General features: G+C 50.7%; 2 protein-coding genes, 1 long non-coding RNA gene and 1 other non-coding gene across 5 annotated transcripts in view; 3 read left to right on the top strand and 1 right to left on the bottom strand.

The window, feature by feature from the left end:
- Positions 1 to 3179: 3179 nt before the first annotated feature.
- On the top strand, positions 3180 to 15250 carry ASF1B (anti-silencing function 1B histone chaperone). Its single transcript, XM_040240915.1, has 4 exons — positions 3180 to 3537; positions 10562 to 10677; positions 12945 to 13121; positions 14027 to 15250. The coding sequence occupies exons 1-4, from the start codon at positions 3429 to 3431 to the stop codon at positions 14231 to 14233; spliced, it is 609 nt and encodes a 202-aa protein (XP_040096849.1). The 5' UTR covers positions 3180 to 3428; the 3' UTR covers positions 14234 to 15250.
- On the top strand, positions 9000 to 9072 carry TRNAG-CCC. The gene has a single exon. It is a non-coding gene; the product is annotated as a tRNA-Gly (tRNA).
- LOC120864092 lies at positions 9998 to 18146 on the bottom strand. 2 transcript variants are annotated; one of them, XR_005721130.1, is made up of 6 exons: positions 16989 to 17143; positions 16461 to 16646; positions 13023 to 13252; positions 12468 to 12862; positions 11272 to 11400; positions 9998 to 11105 (listed from the first exon to the last, which is right to left on the bottom strand). It is a non-coding gene; the product is annotated as an uncharacterized LOC120864092 (long non-coding RNA). The 2 variants fall into 2 exon arrangements; XR_005721131.1 differs by lacking the exon at positions 16989 to 17143 and adding an exon at positions 18073 to 18146 and having other exon boundaries at positions 10443 to 11105; positions 12468 to 12582.
- PRKACA (protein kinase cAMP-activated catalytic subunit alpha) overlaps positions 17620 to 18944 on the top strand; it is an 18024-nt gene continuing 16699 nt past the window's right edge. Inside the window, exon 1 of the mRNA XM_040240914.1 lies at positions 17620 to 17720. Within this exon, the coding sequence (XP_040096848.1) occupies positions 17675 to 17720 (46 nt within the window). The 5' untranslated portion in view covers positions 17620 to 17674. The remainder of the gene's footprint in view (positions 17721 to 18944) is intronic.

Here is an 18944-nt window from a genome sequence, read left to right as displayed (position 1 = left end):
ACCCTGGGTACTGAGGTTTCCTGATAGACATTTCACACGTATTGTCACAACTCTGCTGTAGGTACTCAGGGAGTCCTTTGTGACTTCACCAGGAAAGGACTTGTGGAAGCTTCTGCCTGGTTTCCTCCAGACTTTGCAGCAGCAGCATTTCCATAAAGTTGGAGAATGTGACATACAATACTATATATAGTTTGAAGACACCTATTAAAGATGTACAAACATGTACAGAAAGATAAACACTAAATCCAAGATTGTAGTTACATCTGAAAAAAGGGAAGGAATAGGTTTGAAGCAGGGATATATAAGGCCTTCCAATTGCATCACTAATGTTTTACTTCTTAAGGTGGGTAAGGAGTAAAAATGTACTTTGTTATAGCATTTCTTCTGAGTGAGTACACCTGAAATACTACGTAAGAAAAATGATGACTATGCACTGCCAATGTTTCTTGTTTATGAAGTAGTTTTCACATTCCAGGTACCGTGTAAGCCCTTTATAAGGATTTATTCTTTTTTAAAAACAATCTACTGAAAACTTTCTACATGTGAGTTCCTGAGAGGTCTGTATGAGACGGGTGGGATCACTGTCCTCAACCAGCTTTCAGTCTACTGAGGGACGACAAGAGTTCCCTGGTGTTCTAGCGGTTAGCATTTGAGGCTTTCACTGCTGTGGCCCAGGTTCAATCCCCAGTCAGGGAACTGAGATTCCGCAAGCCATGCAGCGGAGCCAAAAAAAAAACACTTATCTACAGATTCTAATAAGTGTTCCTAATAAGCAGGCTTTTGTGATAAACGAAGGTCTACTTTAACTAGGGTGGTCCAAGAAGGCTGCTTCTGGAGAGACATCTCGGGTGAACCATAAATGATGAGAATGAGACAGCCAAGCAATTAGCTAAAGGAAGCATGTTCCGGGCAGAGGGAACAGCAACTGCAAAGCCAGGCAGCAGGAATCAAGTTTGGTGTGTTGAAAGACAGGAAATAAAGCCAGCAGGGCTTGGGAGTGGTGACAAGAGGGAGAATGGCAGATGAGGTCAGTTGAGGCCACTGTGCAGGGCCTCCTAAGCCACAGTGAAGATCTTAAGTTCCATCCTAAGTATGATAAGCCTTTGAAGGTTTTAAGCAGAGTAATGACATGATCTGGTTTACAACTGAAGATTATTCAGCCAGCTGTAGGGAGAAGGCATTATAGACAGAGACATAATACTTGTGACTGATGAACTTTTCAGGGGCTATGAAAAGGTTGGGGCTGAGAATAAAGGAAAAAAAGTTCCACAATGCAGAAAGAAAACTACAAAGTTGTAATGAATAAAATGTTTAATATCTAGAAAACAAAATATAACAACTTCATCAAAGTTCATATGCATAAGCAACTGAATTACATTTGGAAATAATTTGAAAATTTGACCTTCTCAAGTCACAAAAATTCCTAAGGATGCCCAATGACTGCCAAGAACCCAGAGTCAATCATAATGGGAATTTTCTTGCAGCCAAATCGTTTCAATGAGGGGAAGAATCCTTTCAATCCTACTTAATTTGAGATGGAGATACAAAAAAAAAGAAAAGAAAATATTCTGAGCATCACGAGGCCACAGAGGAGGATGGATAAGAAATACTAGTGGCTTGAAATGTACCGTTCAGGCTTATGTTCTACGAATTTGAATGTTGTCCAGGGGGCTCTTGGATTCTCCGAAGAAATTTGAGTAGAGACTTGAATAACAAAGAGGCACCAGAAAAGAGGTGGGGGTGTCATGTCAGATTTTATGAAACAAAAAGGTCAGTTTGGCTGAAGTTGGTTTTGGCTATCCAATATCGGAAGCCAGAGGGGATGACAAGCACTTCAATGTGGCTAGTGCCACTGTGAAACAGAACATTCCACGTCGCTTAACTTTCATCAATTAATATTTCAATTTATCACCGACATGAGATTGAGTTCATGGGAAATTTTAACGTATGTTGGGAAACACTTGGGCATGTGAATCTCCATTTCAACAGTAAATTTTATGAAACCTCAACTATTTCCGGTGAAAACCTAGCGTCCGGATCACAGATGTGGTGTAACATGTAAAACACACAGGTTTTCAAAACCGTTAGTACTAAGTAACAAAATAAAAGATACCTCAGGTTCGTGTGGTTTTTTTTTAATACCGATCACATGTTGAAATGATATTGTGGCTATACTACATTAAGTTTAATATATATATATATATATATATTTAACGTGGTTACTATAGAAAAGTGTAAGATTAGGTTTGTTGCCGCCGGTGGAAGCGGACTGAGGGAATGCGGGGGCCCCTCGAGTCTTCCAGACAGGGGGCGACGGTGGTCCCGCCTACGCCTGGGAGTCGAAAGAAGTTTCTAGATGTATTATGCAGTCATAAGTCAGGCCAGTAAATTTTCATGAGCCCGTTCAATGAGCAGGGAAATGAGGCCTCGGGTGGTGCGTGGCAGAGGCCGGATTCGAAATCCCATTCAGCGCCGTCCACCTGAAACCTCCCCAGAGGCTCTCAAGTAAGAACTCGATTCGAACCAGGCCCGACTACCGGGTCCCGGGCCCCAGAGCGCCGCGTTAGCGCGGCACCGTCTCCGCTCAAGGGTGAGTTAAACGTTCACAACGTTCACAACGGACGCCCAGCCTGCCGGGCCTGCGGGGTCAGGAGCCCCTTAGAGAAACTTCCGGCAACGCTCACCTGCTGACAGACGCCGATGCCGCAAACGCTGCTCCTTTCTCTTCACACTCTGCTCGACCGCGTCAGCTGCCGACTTCCGCTCCACTTCCACGAATCCCCGGCCCCGTCTTCTCTTCTCCCGCCCCCCGCAGCCAATTCAGCCAATCACCTCTCAGAAAACCTGCTTTATCTCCGCCCCATCTCTGCCTGCCAATCACTGCAAGTCCAGCACCTCCCTTCCTTCCCGCTTAAGCGAGCGCTGTGCGCCACCACTCGGCGGTTGACTGCGCTGCCCCCAGCTGGAAGTGTCTCCCGGAAAGGCGGGGCTAATCGCGGACCACGCTGGTGCGGGGACCCTCGGGATTGGCCAAGAAGAGCCAGGCGCTCTGACCCCTCTCTGGACACCCGAGTCGGAGACTCTGGGGATTGGTTCCCCGCGGACACCAAAGAAGCCTAGAGACGGTCCCGCCTCCCCCGCTCATCCCTGAGGTGGAGCTCCACGGATTGGTCTCGGGAGTCTCGGCGCGCGCCGACCGGCGCTCCAGGATTGGCTGAGGAAGCACTCGCGCAGTCGTGGAGCGTTGACGGTGATTGGCCGTAGGGTGAGAGCCGGCTATTTGAAGGAGGCGCGCGGACTCGATACGCACTTCATATCGCGGTCAGAGGAGGCGGGAGCGGATTTGGGTAGAGCTTCGCCGCTGACCCGAAAGGACCCAGCCGCGGGCTCGGCCCCAGCTCTGGCCTCAGCCGTGACCCGACGAGGCGATGGCTAAAGTGTCAGTATTGAACGTGGCGGTGCTGGAGAATCCGAGCCCTTTCCACAGCCCTTTCCGGTTCGAGATCAGCTTTGAGTGCAGTGAGGCCCTGGCAGACGGTGAGATTGGGCCCTTGTGGAGACCCCACTCCCCTGAGTTAACCCCGACCTCCCTTTGCAGACAACCCCGAGGCCAACCCTGCCGAACACACTCCGTCTCCCCCTCCCCCAACCGCGATCTCCCTTGAACCAAAGCCCGCCCACCAGCCCAACCCCGCCCCCTGGAGACTACCCATCGCACCCCACCCCCATGGTTACTCCTCTTTTCCCCTAATGGAGACCACTTCATCCTCCTCTTTCTCCTGGGCGTTCCTCCTGAGCACCTGTTTTCTGTGTAGAGACCTCAGCCTCAGTTCTTTAACCTGCAGAGACCCTCAGCCTCCCCATCTTCCTTGTAGCAAGAAACCCCCCATCTTCTCTATTTCTGTATGGACAGACTACCATTCCAGCCACCCAGCCTCCCCCACCAATCCCCTCTCCCCTGTGTGGAGACACTTCCACCTCACTCTTTTCCTGTGGAGATCTAAGCTCTAGCCCCCTCCCATGTCCCATTTGAAAACCCCCATTTTCCCTGTGAAGATCCTCCCCCTCTGGCAAGACCTCACACATCCTTATCTCCCCATTTGTCTCCCCATAATATCCCCTACTTGCTGATACTTAACCCCACCCCACCCCCCCTTCTGCTTGTTTTCTACCTCAAAGCACGAACCCTAGAACCTGGCTTCACTCCTTAGTCTGGCCCCAACCCTCTACTTCCTCAAGAGAGGCATGACCTGGCTTCCTGCTCCAGTGTTTCAGGGTGTTCTGGTCTCCCCAGCTCCTCTTCCTTCCTCTTCCCTGACTGTGGGCTTCAATGAACACACTCAGATCTGAGGAGTGGCATGGCCAGGCACACGTGCTGGTTCCTACTGTTGGCCTGCTGGATTCCTGCTGACCCACTGCAGCAAAGCTCGCAACACTTTTGATGGCCTGACCTCGACTTGCGCGGAGTGGGGTGGATGTGCCAGGCCGAGCCATGGTGATGTTTGGCTTCAATCTGGGAGGTCACAGCCTTTTGTGCATCTTTTCCAAGGTGCTTTCACAGATGTGCTTATTCATCCCTGTGACAAAAGGCGGACATGGCTCTCATCTCACAGATGAGAAGGCGGGAGACAGAGTAAAAGACCTTTCAAGTAAAGGTCTATAAAAACCAGAAAAGCTAAGGTTGTTCAGCGAGTCTTGGCACTACTTTCAGGAGGAAGTACTTCCATTAGATCTCTTCTCTACTTGGTGGTTAAAAGGGAAGAGGCAGCCTCTAAGGAGGTAGAGATCTGGAAGGCCAGGGTGTGCTAAACTAGCAATTCTCAGTGGTTGGTGGGTGGTTTGTCTACAAATGGGCTTCTCCAACTAGCGTGGGGTTGAAGAGTTTTGATGTCTGTGTGCTTGGGTGGGGCCATTGGATCACTCCCTGCTTTCTCTCCTTTTTAAATCAAGGAGTCATTCTACTTATGACTAACTATAGAATATGCCCAGTTAAATCCTTTCTGGAACAAGGCGGGGTATAAATAAATAAATAAAGTGTAGAATGACCCTGTGGAATAAGATTTAATTTTAAAGCCAGGAGATGTAAGGAGCTAATAGTTCAAGGGATTCATAGTTCCCAGATGGCAGGAGATCGGGTTTCAATCAGCCTGTTTCAGCTCCTGGCATTTAAAAATGGTTGCATGGTCATTATCTAGTACTTTCATTCCTGCAAAGCTACTGCCCTGTTACTTTACTAATCTGTTTATAGAATCAGGAGAGTCTAAAGTCAACCTGCTGGTCATTGTTTTTTATTTGTGTTATATTTTAAGATTTACTTATTTTTGGCTGAGCTAGATCTTCGGTGCTTTGCTCAGGCTTTCTCTAGTTGGGGTGAGCAGTGACTGCTCTTCGTTGCGGTGCATTGGACTTCTTGCTGCGGTGGCTTCTGTTGTTGAGGGGCACAGGCTCTAGGTGAGCAGGCTTCAGTAATTGTAGCACTCAGGAGTAGTCGCTCCACAGCAGGTAAGGTCTTCCCGGACCAGGGATCAAACCCATGTCCCCTGCTTTGGCAGGTGGATTCTTAACCACTGGACCACCAGGGAAATCCCTAAAGACAGTTCTTTCTTTCCCCAAGGTCATTATTTTTTTAATGGAAACAAAATGATTTTTCCAAGGTCACACAGCTGGTGTGTAGAATTATTAACACTAGGTCTTATCTCTGAGTTCTGAGTCCAGGGTTCTTTATCTTTGCTATAAACTGGAAAAGAATGCACCCACTATTTTAGAAGTGAGACATAAACAGGACAGAAGAGGGCAACAGGGTCTTATTATTAATTATACTTGGACAATAAAGCTTTTGCTCAGAAGAATTCCAGTTGGAAAGCCAACTCTGGACTGGAAGTCTAGACTCTCTGGTTGTACCTGTAGGGCTCGGCTTCACTCTGACCTGTCGACTTGCTCTCTGCCTCTTCCCACAGAGCAGAGAGGATTTGTCTCTTGCCTCCCAAACAAATGGAGTAGGCCTGGCTTTAGAAGTCTCGTAGATTCTGGAGAAATTCTCAGTCAGCCTTATTACCTGGCAACTGAAGATCTGAACACCCAGCCCCAACTCTGAGCCATTTCTCAAGGGCTCTGAACTTCTTTTACTCTCTCTCTCTCTCTCCCCTCAGCAGCATGTGGAAATAGATGCGTCCAAGGCCTGGGTCTATATTCATTACATTGGGTGTGTTTTCCCCCAGTTTAGTTGAGAGATTCATGAGATACTGCCTGAACAAGTCTTAGAGCCAGATTTTCTGACCTACACCTAACACGCTGTAGTCAGGCCAAGGTTCAACTGTATTATGAACAAACGGAAAGTGATAAACAGAAAAAGGCCTACTAGATAAGTTGTTGGGGTTGGGGTTGTTTTGTTGTTTTTTGATTGTTTGGGATTTGTGTGTGTGTGGCTACGATGGGTCTTCCTTGCTGCACTTGGGCTTTCTCTAGTTGTGGTGAGCAGGAGCTACTCTTCATGTGGTGCTTGGGTGTCTCATTGCAGGAGGCTTCTCTTGTGGTGGAGCCTGGGCTCTAGGATGAGCAGACTTCAGTAGCTGTGGCACATGGGCTCAGTGGTTGCGGAGCATGGAATTGGTTACCCTGAGACCTGTTGGGATCATCCTGGACCAGGGATGGAGCCTGTGTCTCCTGCATTGCAGGTGGAGTCTTATCTACTGTGCCACCAGGGTAGTCCTGTTTGTGTTTTGTGGGGGACAGCAAACAGATTCTCCAGCTAATTCAACTACCATAATTTTTTTTATGTTTTTCATCATACCATTGGTCTGGATTTTGTTTTCATACATAGTGGAGGAGCATTTTGTGCAGTGGTTAGATGATAAAGTTAAGGCATAAAGTCAAAACAATGGAATCCATTTACCCTTGGAATTACTTAGAAGGCTAGGCATACGTTACGCATGTGCGACCTTAATTCATATTCAGCAGGAATGAATTTGTGCTGTTTGTGATTGACGTCCTCACATCTCTTTCAAAAAAGTGAAGTCATTTCAGGATGCCTCTGCTTAAGAGTCCTTGTTTCAGTCATCTTCTGTCTTCCATAGATGATTTTATAAACTCTTTAACTTATTGTTTTTTAATATTTATTTATTTATTTGACTGCCCCGAGTCTTAGTCACAGCATGCGGAATCTATTTAGTTGTGACATGCGAACTCTTATTAACAGCATGTGGGGTCTAGTTCCCCAACCAGGGATTGAACCTGGGCCCGCTGTATTGGGAGCTCGGAATCCTAGCCACTGGACCACCAGGGAAGTCCCTCAGCTCCTTAATTCCTGAGTGAGTATTGTCATCCTTGGTTAATTCTCTGGTTTCTTTCTGACCTGAGTACTGGGAACCACTTCAACCCATTCGCCTGACCACCTACGTTTCTCTCTTCCAGTCTGCACCCACACGGGCTTGTTTAGGTTTTGCCAACAGGTGTTTTTGGGTTTGGGCCATTCCATGCCAAATTTGGGATCTCAGTTCCCTGACAACCAGGCCACAGCAGTGGAAGACGGGAATCCTAACCACTAGGCAACCAGGGAACTCTGTTGCCAACAACGTTGAAAGCTGAGTGCCAGTCACATACACCAGGGCCTATTCTATTAAAATCTCTCTTTTGTATCCACCCTCAGCACGTTAGTTAGGCTTCCCAGGTGGCTCAGTGGTAAAGGAATCTGCCTGCCAATGCAGGAGACTCGGGTTTGATCCTCGGTTGGGAAGATCTCCTGGAGGAGGAAATGGCAACCCTCTCCAGTATTCTTGCCTGGAGAATTCCACAGACAGAGGAGCCTGGAGGGCTACAGTCCATGGGGTCACAAGAGTCAGACACAGCTTAGCCACTGAGCACATATGCAACACATTAGTTAAGTGCACACGTATGTGTCTCCACTGATGATGGGGAAGGCGGCCAGAAGGAAAGATACCAGATGATAGAACTGTGTCAGAAAGGTGAGAACAGGGCTAGCTTGTTTTCTGTTCATCCAAAAACATGTTATTTCCGGTTGTGTCACTACTTGTGGCAAAAATAAATCAGTAAGCTTAACTCCTTCCTGCAAATAAGAGAATGGGCTTTGACTGAAGCCCAGTTCAGTCCAATGGCCACCCACATCCTGTAGACCTGATAAGGTCCCTGAGTAGAAGGCCGGGTGTCAGCTGTGAAAGGGCAGGAAACCAGTGTATCGAGGAAGGGCGTGGAGCTCAGGTGACAGACCTCCATAGTTGTGGCCCGGCATTGCTGTGCTTCCGAAGTTGGGTGCTGTGGGACTTCCCCGGTGGTCCAGTCGCTAAGATGCCGAGCTTCCAGTGCCGGGGGCTCAGGGTTCAATCCTTGGTTGGGGAACTAAGATCCCACATGCTGTGTGGCAAAGCCAAAAATAAAAGTTAAAAAAGAGACTGCCACGGGTTTAAATTAGATTTAGGACATGATAAGATTAATAAGGAACAAGGGTCTAAGGATTATGAAAGGCCATTCCGCGCCTCCACAAACACCTCAGGGAAAATTGAAATAACAGTTGGGGGGAGATTTCTCAGGCCCTTGTAGACAAGTGCTCAATTGCTCATGTCTGACTCTTTGCAGCCCTCCAGGCTTCTCTGCCCATGGAATTTTCAGGCAAGAATCCTGGAGTGGGGTGTCATTTCCTTCTCCAGGGGATATTCCTGACGCAGGTCTCTTTCGTCTCCTGCACTGGCAGACATTCTTTACCAGTAGCACCACTTATAGACATGGGGGTGACCTTATCCACTCTCAGCCTTACCCTCATTCACTGCCCTCTCCCTCAGAGTAAACAGTCAATTCAAACGACAGGTGTTTCTAATTCACCTGTGTGCGTTTTAAAAGCAGAAACAGTAACGTTTCAGTCAGCAACTGTCTCAGGAAGACATGTGTTCCTTTGGCAAAATGCACTCCAATTCATTTCCTAGAATGAGTCCTCTTGGAGGCATGTGATGTCCATACTGCCTGAAGGGCCAAGTGATTTTAGAAGGACTTCCCTGGTGGTCCAGTGGCTAAGACTCCGAGCTCCCAATGCAGAGGGCCCAGGTTCGATCCCTGGTCAGGGAACTAGATCCCACATGCCACAACAAAGAGTTCGCAGGCCTCAACTAAGACCCAGTGCAGCCAAATATTTTCTTAAAAAGGCACCAAAGTTGGGTGCTCTTGTGGGACACTAGACCAAGGAACAGGGCAACATATAAGACAGTGTGCTTCCTGCGAAAATCACAGCTTGTGAAACTTCTCCCCGGGCTGCTGGAGCCCGTAGGTTGTGTAATTTCAAAGAACCTAAAATAAGTTTCAGGTCTCCGGCCAGATTTCCCTGTACTAGCGTGACCTTGCCCCTGATACACTTGGCCCCCCTGCCAGAGCCAAGTGACTGGGAATTTCCTTTGTTTGACGGGAGGGGTCTCACGGAGCGCTTTTCCTTTTATCTGGCCAGAAGAGAGCCAGGAATGGGGGTCCCCCAACTGGAGGGGATGCCAGAGAGTTTGGGTTCAGGATGGCCTTAGGGTGCCACGTTTGTGGACTGAGTCGCTGTCGCCCAAAGGTCCGAGAGCAGGTGTGACTTGGTGTTGGATCTGGAGGACCCGGGGACTGGCCAGCTCCCCCAGCGACCTCATCTCCCCCTCCTGCCTGCTGGCTCTCCAACCAGATTGCTACCCGCTGCCCTGCCCCAGTTGTTGAGGGATCTACTCAGTTCAGTGGCACCAGTCCCTGTGTGTGAAAGAGGATGCTGCCTCCTGTCCCAGCTCCCTGCTCTTCCCTCCTCAGCATGTCCCCGAGCCTCTGTCACGTGGCCCTTAATTCAGCCTCTGCCATACGGTTCACCCTCAGGCTCTGAGAGGCCTGAGTTGCCCTGGAGGTGCAGAGTCAAGGTCACCTGGCCAAGCTAGGCCCACAGGAGAAATTTCCCCCCTGGAAATAGAGCTTCACTCTGGCACTGGGTACCCAGTGGATGTCAGGTGTTCTTTATTAAAATTAAAAAAAAATGTTTTTAATAGACTTTATTATTCACAGCAACCCTCCCAGGTTTTCCCCATTTTACAGATGCAGAAACTGAGATATGGCGAGCTTAAAGAATTTCTCAAGGTCACAGGACAAAATGGGGATTCAGACTTGGGCAGGTTACCTCCAGTGGATGTCAGGTGTCCTCGAGAATTAAAATCTACCAATGTATTAAGGCAGAGAAGGCAATGGCACCCCACTCCAGTATTCTTGCCTGGAAAATTCCATGGACAGAGGAGCCTGATAGGCTGCAGTCCATGGGGTCGCTGAGAGTTGGACACAACTCTGACTTTACTTTCACTTTTCACTTTCATGCATTGGAGAAGGAAATGGCAACCCACTCCAGTGTTCTTGCCTGGAGAATCCCAGGGACGGCGGAGCCTGGTGGGCTGCCGTCTATGGGGTCACACAGAGTTGGACACGACTGAAGCGACTTAGCAGCAGCAGCAGCAATGTATTAAGGACCGATGCAAAACTACCACGAGAAGGCCCTTTCCCAGCTTTCTTGCTGTTAAATTATTTCCATTCCTAACACCTCGTATCCTTGCAGACCTGGAGTGGAAGATCATTTACGTTGGCTCAGCTGAGAGCGAGGAGTTTGATCAAATCCTAGACTCAGTACTGGTTGGCCCTGTCCCAGCAGGGAGACACATGTTCGTCTTTCAGGTAAGAAAGACTCGGCCTTGGACCCTGACACCTAGAAACGTCCTCTCTGACACAAAAGCACACAGACGGTTCATTGGTCCAAGTCCAGGTTCGGATCCTCTCAAGCACCGTCTGACCTCTCAAAGGTAGTTCAGACATCTCCCATCTCTATTACGTCATAGCTCTTACCGTGAGCCACCAATTTATAGCTGATTCTTGTTACTCACGGGAGTTCTGCAAAGTTGCTGTGGACACTGAATTTAATGAATCCCAAACCACTGCCCGTAGAGCAGCTGTCGCCAACCTTTTTGGCACCAGGCACTGATTTCCGGGAAGACAATTTTTCCACAGACCCAAGCACGTTACATTTATTGTGCCCTTTCTTTCTATTATCAGCTCCACCTCAGATATCATCAGGCATTAGATCCAGGAGGTTGGGAATCCCTGCCCTAGAGGAAATACAGTGTTAAGTTTCTGCAAGTCAACATTTTTGTCAACCAGTCAATACATAATCTTGTTTTATGTGTTTTTCTGTTTAAAGACACCTTATTTTGGATTTATTCACAGTGAACACATGGCCCACAGGACAATAACTCATGCCTGAGCAGAGCTTACCTAACGTATGTGTTTTCTCTATAAGGTACATCCCTTCTTGCTCTTAGGAACACGGCAGCCCTCACTCAGCACCACGTTTAGGGCCCTTTTAAAGAGCAAAATTACCAACAAAAACGAAGAAACTGTGGCCTAGAGATGGCAAAAAAAAGACACATTTAGTCTGAGATTGCCTCGTTCTGCCTCAAGTAGGAGCATGCACACTGAGCTACTCAGATCCCACCTGTGCTCTGTCTGTCCATGTCCTTCAATGACTGTGAAAGCCCCCAAATGTTGATTTGGGGGTTGCAAATAAATTTGAGCAAATAGTCGAATTTTCAAATATATGCAGTGTGTGACTAATGAGGATCCAGTGTAGCTTTTAAGTGGCTCCAATCCAGCATCATGGGCTTCCCTGGTGGCTCAGGGGTAAAGAACCCACCTGCAGTGCAGGAGACGCAGGTTCGATCCCTGGGTGGGAAAGATCCCCTGGAGCCGGAAACAGCAGCCCACTCAGTAATCCTGCCTGGGGAATCCTATGGACAGAGCAGCCTGGCGGGCTACAGTCCATGGGGTCACAGAAGAGTCAGATACAACTTAGAAACTAAATAATTCAGCATCACAGGGGTTGTCAGAATGGAGGTTTCTTATGATTCTTAGACACAGTAAAGTTTAAGAGCCAGGGCTCAAATCCATTCACTTACCTAATCCCGGCCATTCCTGCCCCAATCTCAGCAACCTCTTCCCATCACCGAACTCCTAGCCCACCTCTACCCCATCCACTGGCCAGTCCCATCTACTCTACCCCACAACAGGGGCATGCGACCCATACAGTCACACAGGGCCCCACGCTTGCTATAATGTTCTGCCATCACTGGCTGAAACTTAACTAATTTTTGAACCCAAGGCCCCACGGTTTGATGTTGTGTTAGTCTCCTTTTGCACCAGTTGAATAGCGGTCCTGTTCTTAGCAACACCCCCCGAAATCAGTCCACTTCTGTCCTTCTCTAAGGCCTGGTCTAAGCCACTGCCCTCTCTCCAGGATGACTTCTGTAGCCCCCTGCCTGGCCTCCCGACCCCCACTTAGCTCTTTTCCTGTTGCAGCTGCACTGACCTCCAGAGTCGAATTTTCAGATGGAACGAGCAATGCCACACCTATCTTCTGCTAAACATCCTCAACCTTTCCCAAGCCTTTAATTCACTGATACCTACCTGCCCACCTCTTCAGCCTCATTTTATCCTGCTCTCCACCTTGCTTCTCAGGTGGCTCAGTGGTAAAGACTCCCTCTACCAATGCAGGAGATGCGAGTTTGATCCCTGGGTTGGGAAGATCCCCTGGAAAAGGAAGCAGCATCCCACTCCAGCATTCTTGCCTGGGAAATGCCATGGACAGAGGAGCTAGGCAGGCTAACAGTCCAGGGGGTCGCAGAAGAGTCGGACACAACTAAGCACCTAAGCAACAACAACCCTCTTGCTTATTGCGTTCCTCTTCAGTGCCATGTACGTCTCCTTGGTGGCATCTGCCCCATTCGGCACTTTGCGGGCATGGGCATGATGGATTCTGTCTTCTTCCCTCAACTGAAACCTCCTCAGAGCAGGGACCACCCTTTTGAATCTGTAAATACACATTGCTTGAGAATCATATTACCAGGTAAGATGATACTGTCAGTACTCAAGCCCAGCATGTGTTTCCCCAGGCGGATGCCCCCAACCCATCCCTCATCCCGGAGACCGATGCCGTGGGAGTGACCGTGGTCCTCATCACCTGCACATACCATGGACAGGAGTTCATCCGAGTCGGCTACTATGTCAACAATGAGTACCTCAGCCCCGAGCTGCGCGAGAACCCGCCCCCGAAACCAGACTTCTCTCAGGTGGGGCTCTTCTCCACACTTCCTGCTTCAGACAGGCTGGCTCCTCTGCACCTGGGGGTAGCTGAGTCCCTGGAATTGGGAGCCAAGGTCACTTATTAAGGTTTCCAAGTGGTGCTCAGCTCTCACAGCACCTGGAACGAGAGAGAAAGGTCTACGTTTCTCAGAACTTTGCCTCACAGAATCAAGATAAGATAGGCCCCAGGACTTCCCTGACGGTCCAGTGGTTAAGACTGCACTTCCAATGCAGGGGCCATGGGTTCGATCCCTAGATGGGGAACTAAGACCCGGCATGCCATGCAGTATGGCCAAATAAAAACAATAATATGTTCTTTCTCAAGCCTCTATCAAATGTAGTAGAAAAGCTTTTGTGTATATATACACACACAAAAGCTTTTTTTGTATATAATACATGTAATATATATATTTTAGAAAACTTATGAATTTTTGCCTAAAAAATTTATGACATTTTGATTCCACTTGTTTGACTTAGTATGAATACTAGATTTTCAATTAAAAAAAATAGATATGCTACAAACAACAAAGGTTTATATAGCACAGGGAACTATAGTCAATATCTTACAATAACCTATAATGGAAAATAATCTGAAAAATAATATAACAATCACCTTGTTGTGCACCTGAAACACTGTAAGTCAACTATGTATACTTCAATCAAATATATATATTAAGAAAAAAAAATAATGATAAAATTAAGATTAGATAGGCCCCAGCCCTAAGTCATGGCACACAGGCCTTCCCTGGAGTTGCGCGCATATTGTTGATGGTAATGGAATAAGCAAAGTCGGCTCTTCCTGGGCTTCGGGAGGGGGTCTGAGAGTGCACCGTTTTGTGGGAGGAACACGAGGGCATGCTAACAAGGGTTGTTGTTCCTTTTCCTATCCCAGCTCCAGCGGAACATCTTGGCCTCAAACCCCCGGGTGACCCGCTTCCACATCAACTGGGACAACAACATGGACAGACTGGAGGCCATAGAGAACCAGGACTCCACCCTGGGCTGCGGTCTCCCCCTCAGCTGCACCCCCATCAAGGGCTTGGGTCTCCCCAGCTGCATCCCGGGCCTCCTCCCTGAGAACTCCATGGACTGCATTTAACTGTGGGACTCCAGGCCCTACTTGGGCCCAGCTGGGACCATGGCCAGTCTCTCCTGGCACATCTGGAAGGGGCAGCCAGGCCTCCCGGAGAGCGTTGGGAAGGCCACATGGAGGACTCTGGGGCCATCGGCTATATCCAAGCCAGTCAAACTCGGCCCCCAGAAAGGAAGGGGCTTCTGGTCTTTCCTAGCCCTGGCCCAGAGGGTCATCTCCCCTCTACTGCCCAGGCCTGAAAGAACCTGGTACTTCAATTCTTAATTCTTTCTGTCTTGTGTCCTTTCTCTCTTCTACACACACTATATACTCCACGTGCAGGCCGTTGTGCCACCGTCGTCCCAGGAGTGCCACTGACCCAAAACTTTTCCCACAGACCTCCCTGGCCTGCCTTGAGGCTTTCTTGGTCAATGCCTGGCAAGGCTCCAACCCTGTTGGGCCAAAGGCTCTGCCATTCATTTCCCTTCCCAACCATCTGAGCAGAGCCACCCAGCTGCCTGGAGTCCCAGGCCAGGAGTCTTGGTAGAAGATAGACTCGGACACAATTTCTGTCCTTTTGCCAGGATGATTTTTTAAGAGTTTTCAATTCAACAGCCCTCTGGAAAACTCTGTTCCCAAAAAGGTGATCAGCAGGATGCTGAGGTAAGATGGCTGACTCTCCTTTGGGTCATAGCCACCTTCCTCTTGCCTCCCAACTGGATCTGGCTTTCCCTGGAGGCTGCCCCTTGGAGACAATGGCGTGTTGGAGGGTCCTGCTGTTCTCAGTCTGTCTCAGTTTTGGTCCTCTGCTTCTGGCTGCCTTGATCTGCACTCTGCCAAGACCTCATGTTCTCAGGCCACAGTGCAGACCAGGGAAGCAGTAGGGACCCTGAAAACCTTCCTTCCCCTGCCATGCTCCTCACCCTCACCCCTGTTCCCTTGCTGCTACGTGGATGCTGTTGTGATTGCAGTTTGTGTATTAAAGGGTTTTTATATTAAATGTTTGGTTGATTTGAAAATAAAAAGCACTTCATCTAGATTCTTTCTGCTTTTGTCTCCAGTAGGCTGAGGCGGTTTTGTCTATCTCCTCATGATGGGGGCAGTGGGGGGGGCCCGTCTTGCCTCAACCAGTAGGTTGACTGCCCCTTTCTCCCTTACTTGCTTCTTTTTATTGTCTTGTCATAGTTTTATTCCAGACTGAGGTCCAGGAAGATTGTTTTGTCAAAATTTAAGCAACCCAGCTGTTCTGTAGATAAAGCATAACCAGTGATTGTTCAGACTTGTCATGACCTTGACCCACCAGAAGAAATTAGCATTGCTGAGGACCCACATATAAATTTTACTTAAACTTACTTCATACCTCCACATCCCCAGGTGAAGTGGTGAGCCATTTCCCCATAATTCACAGGAAAACCCAGACTTCTCTCCTTGAAACGAAGGTGGACTTAGGAACATGGGTCTAGATGGCTCCTGGGTGGGGTGTACAGGTCATACCAGTCCAGGCTCAGAGCAGCCAGCTGGCTTGTAGACCTGAGACCAGTCAGCCTCCCCAAGCTGAGGGAGGCTAGCTCATCCAGTTCCCTGCCCCTGGCATCACTTCCTGTTTGGGCTTTCCTCTACCTCAGTGGTTTCAACTGGGCAGCAGTTTTCTACCCAGCCAGGGCACATTTAACAATGTCTAGAGATGGTTTTGGTGGCAGGTGGCACTAGTAAAAGAACCCGCCTGCCAATGCAGGAGACTTAAGAGATGAGGGTTCAATCTCTCCCTTAGGAAGAGCCCCTGGAGAAGAAAATGGCCACCCACTCCAATATTCTTGCCTGGAGGATCCCATGGACAGAGGAGCCTGAAGGGCTCCAGTCGATGGGGCTGAACAGAGTTGGACACGACTGAAGCGGCTCAGCATGGCAGAGATGGTTTTAGCTGTCACAGGTAGCAGAAGAAAAGGAGGCTCTACTGGCATGGTGAAGGGGGTGGGGGGCGGCAGGATACTGCTGAACACTACAATGTACAAGGCAGCGCCCCACCCCCAGCCCAGCATAGACTGAACCAGACCCGAATGTCACAGACGTGGCGGTGGGAGACTGACCGTCCTCACGCCGTCTGTATTTAAACGGGACCCTGAAGGAAGAGGGGCTTTCCAGGTGGTAAAGGATCTGCCTGCCTTTGGAGGACACACAAAAGACGCAGGTTCAATCCCTGGGTTGGGAAGATTCCCCTGGCAGAGGAAATGGCAACCCACTCCAGTATTCTTACCTGGATAATCCCATGAACAGAGGAGCCTGGTGGGCTACATTCCATGGGGTCACAAAGTCGGACACGACTAATTATGCACACACGCACGCTGAAGGAAGGGGCATCTTGCTACTCTGTTTCAGGAGATAAGGTTCCTTTTGCACTGCCCAGAGGGAATCCTCAACCTGGCTGTGCCAGATTCCTCATCTGTAAAATGGGGATAATAATACCTACGTGAAAGGAGTGTGGTACGAAGTAATGTATTGAACAAGTGCCAGCTCTTACTGGCATGAGGCCAGGGTAGGCACCCAGCAAAGAGGTGTCTACTGAGCGCCCCACTCCCAGAGCCCAGCATCCTCCTGAAGCTCCTCCAGCAGGGTCCCATCCTGGAGCCGACCCTGCTGCTGCTATCCTGCGCCAGGCCTTATGAATGACGACGGCCAGCGGCCCGGCGACCTATGACCCGCGGCGCCTGCCGCGCCCCTCCCCCGCTTGGCAGGTGGACAGCGGCTGCGCCGGGGTTGGGGTTGGGGGGGCCGAGGCGCCAACCTTGGCTGGCCCGCAGCCGCTGCCGCACCGAACGGGGGCGGGGGACTGCGGCGCGCACGGGGCCGGGCGAACGACTGCCTGGACCGCCTCCTGGGCTTCGGAGCGCTGCGCGGCCGCCGGCCAGCGGCCGCCGGCGCGCCGGGGCAGCAGACTGCGCCTCCGCCCCGCCCTCTCACCCAGGGATTGACACTGAACGTTCTGCCGGGGCTTGCCGGACAGCGCGCCTCCACCAATTGCTTTCCTCGCTGGGCAGACCCCGGGCCCTGTCGGAAGCCTCCGCCAATCAGACGTTTTGGCCCGCCCGGTTGGGGTCTCGCAAGCGCTCGAGTGGCCAAGCGTCCTAGGAGCGCGTCATGAGGCCGAGAGCCTATGGCAGCGCGGGAGGGTTGCGAAGGGCCAATGAATGGCGGCGCAGCGCCGTCAGTCAGGGCGGCCTAGGCCAATGAGCTGCGGGCTGCGGGGGCGTCACGGACAGCACCAGCGGACTTGGGCTGAGGTTCCCGGGCGGGCGGGCGCGGAGAGACGCGGGAAGCAGGGGCTGGGCGGGGGTCGCGGCGCCTCAGCCAGCGCAGCCAACCCGAGGGGCCGCCGCCGCCGCCGCCCAGCGTGCTCCGGGGCCGCGGGCCGCCTCCAGCACCCGCCGCGCCGCAGCTCCGGGACCGGCCCCGGCCGCCGCCGCCGCCGCGATGGGCAACGCCGCCGCCGCCAAGAAGGGCAGTGAGCAAGAGAGCGGTGAGTGCCCGGGCCGTGACCCCGATCCCGGCCTCGCGCTGCCAGCCTCTTCCCTGTCCATCACTGCTTGGCCCCTCCCCCCCCGCCCCCCCCCATTTGGCTCTGCGTACCCCCAGGCGCCCCTTCCCCCTGCCTGTCCAAGGTTGGGGCCCAGGGCCCGTAGAAGACCTCGTAGGAACCCCGTTGCCAAAAACCTCCCCTCCACTGCAAAGACTGTGCTCCCCTCTCAGCTGTCACTGCCAACCATGGCACGTATGACCGCTGGGCCCCCACATGGGCCCTATCACCACCCTAACTCCCTACTTTCCTGGTCCCTCTCCGCAGGTTCTAATCGCCCCACTTCCTCACTCACCTCTTCCACAGATGAGACTCACTGCCAAACCCCGACCCAGGCTTCTGCCAGCCTGGGAGTGCTATGGGGTCTGCCTCCGCCCAACAGGGACCTTGGCCACTTGGTGACCACACCCCTACCCCCTCCAGCCCCCGCCATCTTTCTCCTGCCTTCCCCTCTTCACCTTATCACAGCCCCTCTTCACACCCACCCTTGAGCATTTCCCAGAGCCACTTCCAGCATTGTTTTTCCCTTCTGTGTCACTTGGCATGGGGGACAGGATCTTTCTGGGTCCCTCTGCCCCTCTCTCATCCTGTCACTGCTTCTCTGCTTGTGCTTCCTTCTCCAAGCAAGCGTCTGTCCCTGGCTGGGGTCGCACACTGTTTGTGAACCTAGAGAACTGCTTCTGTGCTTGCAAAGCCAGGTTTGAGACAATCGTACTGGAATTCCATGCGTCCTCTTTCTTGGCTTTGGGGGTGAGGGGTTTCAGCAGAGAGCCCCTTCCCATCTCCTGCTGTGCAGTGAGTTCTAGGCTCTTTGGAGGGCCCCTCAATAAATGGTTGTGTCACAACTGAGGCTTGGTCATTCACCCAGTCCCTCAGGCTTCTTTACCTGCTCCTGGCTTGGGATGAAAAGTAGGGGATTAAGAGTGAGTTTACCAGGGCTCATGCAGCTAGAGCTGGGATGGTGAGAAAGAGGACTCAAGGGATGACAGTTGGGAAGAGTAGTGGGTGACATCTAATGACTTGCTTTGCTGAGAGACAGATTCTGATCATCCCCAGGGTTCACCCAGAGGGGGGCCTGTTTCCACCTTCAGCCCCCAGGGAAAGAGATTCTGTACCTGGAAATGCCTTCAGAAATGGTCTTGAGCTCCTTCCTCAAGTCATCCAGCT

This window comes from Oryx dammah, unplaced genomic scaffold (assembly GCF_014754425.2).
Source record: "Oryx dammah isolate SB20612 unplaced genomic scaffold, SCBI_Odam_1.1 HiC_scaffold_5, whole genome shotgun sequence".
In the NCBI taxonomy this organism is placed as follows: Eukaryota; Metazoa; Chordata; class Mammalia; order Artiodactyla; family Bovidae; genus Oryx; species Oryx dammah.
This window is presented reverse-complemented; position numbering and strand designations above follow the sequence as displayed.

Excerpts from the sequence above, each read along its gene's own strand:
- ASF1B (XM_040240915.1), top strand. The coding sequence starts at position 3,429 with ATGGCTAAAGTGTCAGTATTGAACGTGGCGGTGCTGGAGAATCCGAGC. Across the intron at positions 10,678-12,944 it reads GACACATGTTCGTCTTTCAG|GCGGATGCCCCCAACCCATC; the intron begins GTAAGAAAGACT and ends GTGTTTCCCCAG. Across the intron at positions 13,122-14,026 it reads CGAAACCAGACTTCTCTCAG|CTCCAGCGGAACATCTTGGC; the intron begins GTGGGGCTCTTC and ends TTCCTATCCCAG.